Source organism: Protomyctophum bolini (assembly GCF_963924005.1).
Source record: "Protomyctophum bolini genome assembly, chromosome: 14".
In the NCBI taxonomy this organism is placed as follows: domain Eukaryota; kingdom Metazoa; phylum Chordata; class Actinopteri; order Myctophiformes; family Myctophidae; genus Protomyctophum; species Protomyctophum bolini.
Genome location: NC_137875.1, coordinates 29359522 through 29369596, shown reverse-complemented (window position 1 = coordinate 29369596; position 10075 = coordinate 29359522). Strand labels below are relative to the sequence as shown.

Sequence of the window (10075 nt, the reverse complement as noted above, 5' to 3'; positions counted from 1 at the left end):
GAATAATAGGTAGTACATAATTGATGAAGAGGTACCAGTGCGTTTGAGAGGGAGGTCATTTAAAATTGGTGATATACCAGCACATGAGCAGCAGATAGAGATGATAGACAATATTTGGACTTAAATCATAACCAGGTAACTATACAATCCAAAGTTGTTTTTCCTATGTCATTGATGTTGCATCATCCCCTCAAAGGTGGTCATAGTTAGTGGCAATCTTTTTAACATTAGGCTAAAACATTTGGAATATGTTATTTGGACAAAAGGAAAATTACATCACAGTGGTCTATATTATTTCATGCACCTGGCGTGTTTACTGCTCCATTTACAACACTGTAATGTAAACACTGCTCTTTGATGTGTTCACACTTGAATGATCATGGAATATGGGTTTGTGGATGAAATTTGTGCTTTCTATAGAATATACAGATATATGATATTTCATACGAAATTACATGTAAATATTTTACCAAGTGTCGCGTAACAGATCTTACATGAATCTTTAATGGGAAATAAATCTATTTGACAACTTGTGCTTCTTTATTACACAGCCAGAGGGAGAGCATGGAGAGACAGTGATACTGGATTGAATGTCTGTATTCTACTGCAAGTAGGGAAGGCTAAAGATTTCACTTTGATGTATACTGTAAGCTAGTAGAATTCTCTGGGATTCGTCACAAATACTATTGGCTATTTTATTTAAAAAATATATATAGCAGATGCACAAGCTTGCAGCGCTGCACAAAGTGAACTTGTATATTTGCTATGTTTGAATAGCCAACGCTAAAATCTAAAATGACACAGGCGCTTTCCTGGTTTTAATGGGGTAGTTAATATACAATAATATAAAACAGATAAATAAATAAATTCAATTCTGATAAAATAACTTAAATAAATTCAACAATATCATACACTCCTAAGGGCAATCTAATTTATCAAACCATGACTAACTATTAACTTTGTAAGGCATTTGAATCCTTTGTTGTAGCCTCATTGCTTTGGAATTCCATAGCTGGAGGGAAGGTCGAGCTGTGATTATCATAAGCTAAATAAACATGCCATAAAGAGACTATTGTCCAAATAGGTGGTAGAGACAACATACTCTATAGCATTTTTTTATACAGCAAATTGATTTGATTTGGATTTTTTTATTTATGTGTTTATTAGGAGTTTTATTGATGTTATTTTATGATTGTTGGTAGGGCATTCCACATTTTGGTGGCATAGCAGTGGAACGAACATATGAGGTTATTATGTTATATGAGAACCATGTAGTAGGCAGTCATAAACAGTCCCTCCAGGCTGTGGGCTATAAACTCCTTTCCAAAATGCATTCACGTTTCCCTAATGCAAGCCTTTTGGCAAGTTAACAGGTAGACTTAACATCTCAGTGACAGAGGGTGTGTCCGTTTAAAAAGAACGGATATGTTAGGAGCTGTAGCAATGGGGCAGGACCCTGAGCCAAACCACAATGGCAAAACGGGTTTGCCCACTTGCTTATCCTTATAAGGACCTGTGACACCTTCTGGGGCTCCGTTAGTCGTGATTTTGAGGACCGGCACGGAGAGTCAAAGGAAAAGGCAGTGATGGCAGCTACTACTGCTCAGCCGATGGGGAGCCTTCCCAGCGGATTGGGGATATGTACCACCGCCCCGGATATATTTTATCTGCCCGAGTTGGTAAGTTGAATATTATCATCATAATATTACCCCATTATATTTAACATTTTTGCTGAAAATGCATTATGAACAGGCTAATATTGCAGTAATAACATAGTCAACAATATGTAAAAAAATATATAATATTTGATAGATTTTCTATGTGTCCTCACATCCAACCCACTTATTATCAAAGTCATAATAGCTCCCAGCTCCCTTGAAGCATTCCCTACACATAATACGAACAATACCATATCAGTTTCAGGGGAAAATGCAGGAGCAGGAAATAATTATGTTGTGTAGGTTTTTATTGCAGAACACTACTGAAAATGCAGACAAAAGTATACCCGCTATATATTTTTTTTCTTAAAAATTAATCTGATTGTTTTTCACAGGGAGTAACAAAAATGCTCAATTTACAAGTCAATCTTTTCCCCTTGGTATACAAAAAAACCATCCCAATATAATATTTAAGGCTAAGTATACACCACGTCCATATAAGATATAGTTTTAAAAATCGAAATGTCAACTTGAAGACCACAACTATGGTAAGTGAGGAGTTTGTCTTGTACAGTGTAAATCCTTTTGATTTGTATAAGTATTGGTAATTCTTAAACAGTATTAGTAGTATTTTAAACAGCAAAACTACCAGCCAGATATCATTTTTCACATGTATATCCTCAGGGTAAGTTGACTGTGCACACATGCTGCAATGGCCAGTTGTCCACTACCACAGTGTACTGTACAGCTATGTGTAGCACAAGCGTACATAGTAAAAAATTGTCGCAAATTAGTTAATTTAACTCTGAGTGAATATTATACAATTATTTGTAAAGATTTTATCATTCTTTTACATCCTCAGAGTTAAAAGAATACTGAGAAAGGTAGCACATGTATAGTCAAACTCAATGTCTGTCTGTTCTATGCAGAACATGTCCTACATGTCACAGGTCCATTTGGCTCATTTGTACGCTCCTTGTACCTTTTTGGTTCCCAACTATCAATCTTTTAGCTGGAGACCCCTTGAAATCCCCTCAAGGGCACCTGCGGGTCCTCCGACCCCTTGTTCAGAACCGTTGGCTAAGGGAATGAGTATACCTGCACGCCAGTGTCCTGCATGGGTGGTGCAGTGATGTGTGAGACATCTTGTGTTTCACTCATCATATCTGCACATCTCAGAAAGAATGGGGCCACCCTACTGTTTGTTCCAGAAAAAAGACAATTACAGAAAATCAACCTCTTAAAGCCACTTCAATAATAATCACAGGATTTCTTTCCTGACGTTTTTTTGTTTGTTAACGAGATTCATCAATTTAAGATTACGTTACTTTGTGTTTTTATTTCCCAGGGAAGGTCTGCCGTTCAAAGTTTTTAATCAGCAAACCCGTGCTCTAGTTATTCAGTTACACAGTCAGGGGATTTGAACAAGGGATCATCTTGGAGTGTGTGCTGTGCACGTACTGTACGTGTGCATACGAATGTGCACGTGTGTGTGTGTGTGTGTGTGTGTGTGTGTGTGTGTGTGTGTGTGTTTGTTTTCGCGCGCGGGCGTTCAGATACTGCAGGTGTATTGGTGTATTTAAACTCACCCAAGAGTGTCAGAGTTCCCTACTATTTATTAAGCAGGGTTGGGCAGTTTGCCAAACTATTAAATAGGGTTGCTAGTGCAAAAACAATTGTTTAAATTAAATGGGGTGTGTCACATTGTCACAGCTGTGGAATGTTTTAGATAAAGCGTATTAACCTAAGGGCTTGGCTTTTTCTACATCAATGAAAGTTTTGCAAAAATGGGTGTGATCTAGAAACTTGCTGGAGGCTTCAGAGCCTAATCATATCACCTGCACTGAATTTATTGAGAGAAAATAGCTCATGTCTACAGTGGATTTTTATGAAAAAAAACTCTTTGCTGATTGTAAGAGGATAATTCAAGCTCCAATGATGGAGAGTTTAACGTCGTTTTATAGAAGCAGATCTGTCTTTTCTGTTTGGATGATTGGATTGGCAAATTGAGGCTGTTTAGGAGTGGCTGTGGTTAAACCAGGAAAGGACCTGAATGCTCTGGAAGTACAGAGGATAAATTAGTTGACTACCATTGTCCCCATGTCAAAACCCTTCTTAAAACACATTCCCCTACCTTTTACTGCATGACTCCGGCAGCAACAGTGTCTCTCCGTCCCAGCTCGCCCTCACAACACATATCACACCTGCCGAACTCTGTAAATAGAATATTAAATGTCACTAATTAAAATATATCCCCATATACTCAAAATGATCAAAGCATCAATATATGTTTGCTCTATTTGTTAGCACTACCCCTAAAGGGGCAGTGCTAACGTAACACAGCAAAGACATCATGTTGTCTGTGTTATGGCCTGGCAGCAGGGCCACAAAAAAAGGGGAAACCAACCAATCAACCTTCGGGTGAAAAATATATATCATTTTCTGGCCATAAAGTGCATTTTATACGTGTGGTGCTGGGCTCAGAGTGCGTCCCTGGGGAAAGTAGTCTAATGACCAAAACCGTCTATGTATTGGTGAGTAGCGAAAACGTTATTTATATTTAGCAGAAGTCAAGAGGCTGTAGTGCATTTCATGCGAGGGAAATTCAAGTCCCATAGCTCTAATGCAACGGCAGCAATGGCATTATGGGTTATGGACCAAAGCTAGGCAACCCCCAGGATGTTGTTTTGGCCTACAACACCACTGACCTATCCAGCCTTGTATAGTCTTGTCAAAATAGTAGTGGTGAAGCTTGGCTAAACAGACAGTAACAGGTGACCCAACCTCTGCCTTTTTGTAGTACAGAGGCCAACAAACAGACACATCTTTGTTACGCTCGGTTTCATGGGTAGTGTTTATTTATTCTCATCACCGAGGGGAGGACAGTCTTTACCTGAACTCACCGGCTGATTTCAAATTGAAAGACACAAGATCCTTCCTCAGAATGATGGAACAAAAGGAAAAGAGTTGAGAGGAGCACAGCAAGGAGGGGACATGTTGATAAAAGCTGCAATTAGGTGTATTAAAAGTATTTGAACTAGGATTTATTTAACAGGACATCATAGACAAAAATATCCCGCAGGTGCAGAAACCAGAGGATCGCAGTGCAGCTGATGGTGTAGGATTCCACGCCCCAGGGGTGGAACATTGACAGGAGAAGGTAGTGCAGAAGAGAAGTGGTTACAGTAGAGGAAAGGAGAATTTAATAGAGAAAATAAACAGGTAAGTAGAGGTGAGGGAAGGAGCAGAGAGGAGAAACTAAGTTAGCACAAACAAGAGACGGAATTAAAATGATCTGTCTGTCTGATAATAATAAATGATATCCATCCATCTACCTCTCCAGTTCATCCACTCATCTCTCCATCTTCCTTCAGGTGTTTGGAGGTCTGGTGTGGATCCTGGTGGCGTCCACCCATGTGAGCCCAAACAACCCTCTGGGCTGGGTGATGTTCGTGTCTGTCTTCTGTTTTGTCATGACCTTCCTGTGGATGGTGATCTTCATCGCCGGTGGCCACAAAAACAGCTCTGGCTGGGCTGCTGCTGTAAGATCCGAGAGAGGAGGAGGTGGAGAGAGAAATCAATGCATATATGGAGAAAGGCGAGGGAGAGAGCATAGGAGGCAAATGAAGTTAGATGGGAAGGTAACAGAGGAAGAGGAGGTGAAATAGAGAGATGTACATTACAGTAGAAAGGATGAGTTCTGGGTTCTGCAGGAGGGCATAGGAGCAGGGTAGGAATAGAACGAGTGAGAGAGGTGGAGGTAAAGGAGAGATTAGTGAGCGAGAATAAACAAGAAAGTATAGGGCTTGTACCACCTGAGTGACAAATTATTAAAGTTAAGAAAGTATGGGCAGGAGAAGGACTAGAGGCACAGTATGTCCATAGTATTTGGATCCTCCAAAAATAAATGCTTCATTTTCATGGTTGAGAAAGAAATTATAGTTAGGGTTAAATTATTCAGGTTGGGATTAGACATTTAGGGGGTTGTAGGATGAGGGACGTTGAGGTTAATGTCAGGGCTTGTTTTAGGTTAGGGTTATAGGTTGGGCTAGCCAAGCAAAAATTGCCCTTTTAATGAAAAATTGGTTTTGACATTCTCACACGTAGTTGCTGCTGTAATATTACTGTAGTGTCTAATGTCATAGTAGTAATGTGTGTGTATGTGTGTGTGTGTGTGTGTGTGTGTGTGTGTGTGTAGGACTTAGCCTACCATGGCTTGGCAGCGTTCTTCTACCTCAGTGCATCGGTGGATCTGGCTATTATTACTCTAAGTTACAAGACAGCAACATTAATACTGCCAGCGCTAACAGCACTTACAGAGGAGGAACAGGCTACAGTTCTTAAATACTACAAGATTGACATTGCTGCTGTGGTAAGGACCATGCCACTACTCACTTTGAGGTATCAGGCTAGTGACAGGTTGTTGCAGTCCTCCATAACTGTAAGGTCATGTGTGTAAAACTATTATACACCATATTAAATCATATTCTAATAAGTAAAATAGAAAAAGTGTTAAGTAAATGAAATGATAAATTATGAAAAATTATATAAAAGAAAGTAAAATAAAATTCATTGGTATATTCATTCAGTCGCTAGATATAATTATTCCTGAAAAGTCCTTTTTGTCAGCGTTAATGTACAAACTCATGTTTTTGTGTATCTTTCAGGTGTTTAGCTACGTGGCCACTTTATTCTATTTCATCCATGTTATCCTCTCAGCCATTCGATGGAAGAACTTCTGAAGACAACGTAACAAACAGAACTTGTGTGTGTGTATGCATATATGCACGTGTGTATGGTGTATACACACGCCTGTGTACATGCATGTGTGTGTATGTGCAGTATGCGTGAATGGCCTGCATATTGTATGTGATCGTGTTTCCATCTCTGAAATGTACGGAGCCCTGGAGTGGCCATTGAGAGAGAAAAAATCAGACCCGTCTGAACTGAGTGCCATTAACCCGTACTGTAATGTACTGTACAGTACTACTCCATACTGTACTACTGTATACTGTATTGTACTGTACTATACTCCTCTCTGGCCTCTGTGTGTGACGCTGCTAAACAGTGCCATCCAGTGATATTAGTGGTGTTCCAGCTGTCCATGCTCAGACAGACAGACATACGGACACACATAGCTGCGTATAGGAGTGGCTAGCAACACTCAAACAAAATATATATTATCTTGAGCGCTCAAGTTAGTAACTTGCTAATTTGAGCACTCAAGTTACTAACCTTCAGTGCTCAAGTTAGTAATTAGTTTTATTTTCTCTCACTCAATGGCCACTCCAGGGCTCCATAGTAAAGTATCAACTGTGCCTCATTATACACAGCTGTCCAGAGCAACGAGGTTCCCAGTGTAAGGGTGTAAGCCCCACAAACATGCCAATGTGGTTGGAGGGATGGGAAGTGGGTGTTCAACCAGGTTCAAAGTGCCTTTGAGTTAAATGTGCAACAACCAACAACAATGCTCAGTCTCTCATTTTAAAGTAAAGCCAGTACATTTGATATAGAGGACAAGAACGCAGATCGTAATGAGTAGGCTGCACCCTTTTTTTTGTTTACTTCCCAATCGTAGCGTGATATATTGCATTTCATGAACCAGAAACAGGTATTGGTAGAATTAATAGTTTGAGTAGGGATAGGCTATTATGATTCCCCCACTGTACACAATGTATTCTATCACAAATTATGTTGGCAAATTAATTGTTCTCATAGTATATTCCATATAACATTTTAACAGTTTGCTTTTCATACACAAATGATTTTGATCTTCAGACTTGCAGATTTTGATTGTGATCAACCTCTCATATGCTGTACATTCTATGACTGTATACACATATCCAAGTTGTTCATTACACATAGGATATCATTCCAAGATTTACATTTTGAAAAGGAATGAACCCGTCCATTAATTCAAATGTTTCAAACTTATGAAAGGGAAAATAAGCAATTTTAAGATAATGTATAACTTGAATGACCTGTAATGAGCATTCATTTCATGCCTGTCATTATAGAAAGTTATTACAAATGGCTGATGTGTCATTCTAGAATGAAACGGCACCAGAAGGATAAACATATACTGTAAGTCACAGCTGAATGAACACCCATTGTCAATTACCTTTTCTGCTACTTTTACATATTGAAGCACAGTACTTTTGTATTTCCAGGTTTTAGACCTGAAATCTGTATAGATTTGACATTTTTTATATACTTAAAAATCAATGGATTAAAAGAAAACATGACATTTCTAAATGGAGCATCCTGTTCTTCCCATAATTTGCTGTCCGTCTCATTCCTGAAACATACTCATATTTTAGCTGGTTGTGACAGACAGACCAACTCGTCTTGTCTTTACTTTATTAAATAAGGAAAGGTAACTGTTCACTTCCATAAGTATTAAGTGTTTTATACCGACGACTAGTATTTATTTGAGTGTTGAGCCAATAAAACATCCCTAAGGATAGCCCATTGTCAAAATGGTCAAATACATACAGTAGGTTATCCTCACATTGTACATTTTATCACTCTGTAGTCATATAACTTGTGTGCGGTCAATGTCAAGTGTCAGATCAACTGTCACAACATACTGTACATTACAGCTGCATACAGTATAGGACAACGTCAACCACATCAAATAAAACAGAACAAGCCTTATAATGGCTCTTGTTGGAATCATGGCTGCATGGTTAAATATCAACTGACATCATTGAAGGTTTTCTTTTTCAATCAGACAATGTTCTGAGATACTCTACTGTCCCAAACAGTGGGTCGGACCCATTTGTAGTTTGGGTCCCATGGACATTTTATGAGTCCCGCTTCAACGACGTTAGGAGTCATATTTTTACAAATTGCAGCGTTTAACTCCCATTTCATCTAGTATGGTTATATTCATGTATAAAATATATCTGAAAGAAACACAATTCTAAATCTTCTAAAGTGTTATGCAAACAGTGCAAACAAAGTAAATTAAATAGCACCAAATTACAGTAAGTGCCGAGTACAGTGGTGCGTCAATGGGACCCCAGAAAGGTCCACAGATGGGTCCATTATCAATAATCTGCAATTTTAGGATGCAAAAAAAATCCCTTTGTTGCATTTTCACCAATCCATTGTCCACAACTAGCTTACAGTATACCGAGGAAGGATTTGAGAAGAAAGGTGTTTGTGAAGGGAGAGACTGGTGCTACCGGACACCTGACAACAATACCATGGCTAAACAATCAGTCTGCAACAACAGCCTTTGGCAGAGGAATGTAGGCCAACATAGTAAACGGGTTCATGCGTTTAGTCCGACGGAGCATTGGTCCGAACGACAACCTACCTCAAACCCTAACCTCCCACGGGGCAGCACAACTAAACCTAACCCCAACCCTCTCCCTAACCCTAACCTCCCACGGGGCAGCACAACTAAACCTAACCCTCTCCCTAACCCTAACCTCCCACGGGGCAGCACAACTAAACTTAACCCCAACCCTCTCCCTAACCTCCCACAGGGCAGCACAACTAAACTTAACCCCAACCCTCTCCCTAACCTCCCACGGGGCAGCACAACTAAACCTAACCCCAACCCTCTCCCTCACCCTGACCTCCCACGGGGCAGCACAACTAAACCCAACCCCAACCCTCTCCCGACACCCAGAGCACCTCGGACCAATGCTCACCTCCCACGGGGCAGCACAACTAAACCTAACCCCAACCCTCTCCCTAACCCTAACCTCCCACGGGGCAGCACAACTAAACCTAACCCCAACCCTCTCCCTAACCCTAAACTCCCACGGGGCAGCACAACTAAACTTAACCCCAACCCTCTCCCTCACCCTGACCTCCCACGGGGCAGCACAACTAAACCCAACCCCAACCCTCTCCCGACACCCAGAGCACCTCGGACCAATGCTCACCTCCCACGGGGCAGCACAACTAAACCTAACCCCAACCCTCTCCCGACACCCAGAGCACCTGGGACCAATGCTCCGGACCATAGTATGCCTCCCGGAGTAAACTATGTGTCTAATAGAGGAGCATCAAGTCATTTTCCTTCTCTATGCTTCTCATCCATTTGTTTCTCATCATGGAAACAGACTTTGAAAAAAAAAATCCTAAAATAATTCTGTAGGCTACCTGTACTTCACAGTAGGGTTTTAACTACGAATTATAGAAGAGTACTGTAGGTCTGCATCAGCAAATACTTGACAGTTTTATATTGTATAACTTAAGGGCACCATTGGGTGGAGTTTCTGTAGCAGATTGACTACAACACACCTGTGAAATTACTTTTTTTCCTTTTGTAGGAGATAAGTGTTAACTGATTTCACAATATTGTACCACAAGCTAGGGGCATTATGATCCAGTTCACACAATACATCTACTCAATATATTATTCCAAACCAAAATTTTAATGCAGAAATAAATAAAAA

At 40.1% G+C, this 10075-nt stretch overlaps 2 protein-coding genes across 2 annotated transcripts in view; both read left to right on the top strand.

The window, feature by feature from the left end:
• The window catches only part of LOC308328169 (myelin and lymphocyte protein-like), a 6303-nt gene extending 5899 nt beyond the window's left edge, over nt 1–404 (top strand). Inside the window, exon 4 of the mRNA XM_080781899.1 lies at nt 1–404. This exon is cut by the window's left edge and continues 305 nt beyond it. The gene's annotated coding sequence lies outside the window, so the exon portion shown is untranslated.
• Nucleotides 405–1568: 1164 nt separating this feature from the next.
• LOC308328001 (myelin and lymphocyte protein-like) lies at nt 1569–6427 on the top strand. Its single transcript, XM_080781674.1, has 4 exons — nt 1569–1679; nt 5033–5200; nt 5857–6030; nt 6326–6427. Exons 1-4 carry the CDS (start codon nt 1587–1589, stop codon nt 6398–6400), a joined length of 510 nt encoding a protein of 169 aa, XP_080637800.1. The 5' UTR covers nt 1569–1586; the 3' UTR covers nt 6401–6427.
• Nucleotides 6428–10075: the final 3648 nt, after the last annotated feature.

What these genes read in the sequence shown, in the direction of transcription:
- LOC308328001 (XM_080781674.1), top strand. Translation starts at nt 1,587, where the DNA reads ATGGCAGCTACTACTGCTCAGCCGATGGGGAGCCTTCCCAGCGGATTG. An exon ending in TATTTTATCTGCCCGAGTTG is followed by an intron (nt 1,680 to 5,032) that starts GTAAGTTGAATA and finishes ATCTTCCTTCAG; the next exon opens with GTGTTTGGAGGTCTGGTGTG. An exon ending in AGATTGACATTGCTGCTGTG is followed by an intron (nt 6,031 to 6,325) that starts GTAAGGACCATG and finishes TGTATCTTTCAG; the next exon opens with GTGTTTAGCTACGTGGCCAC.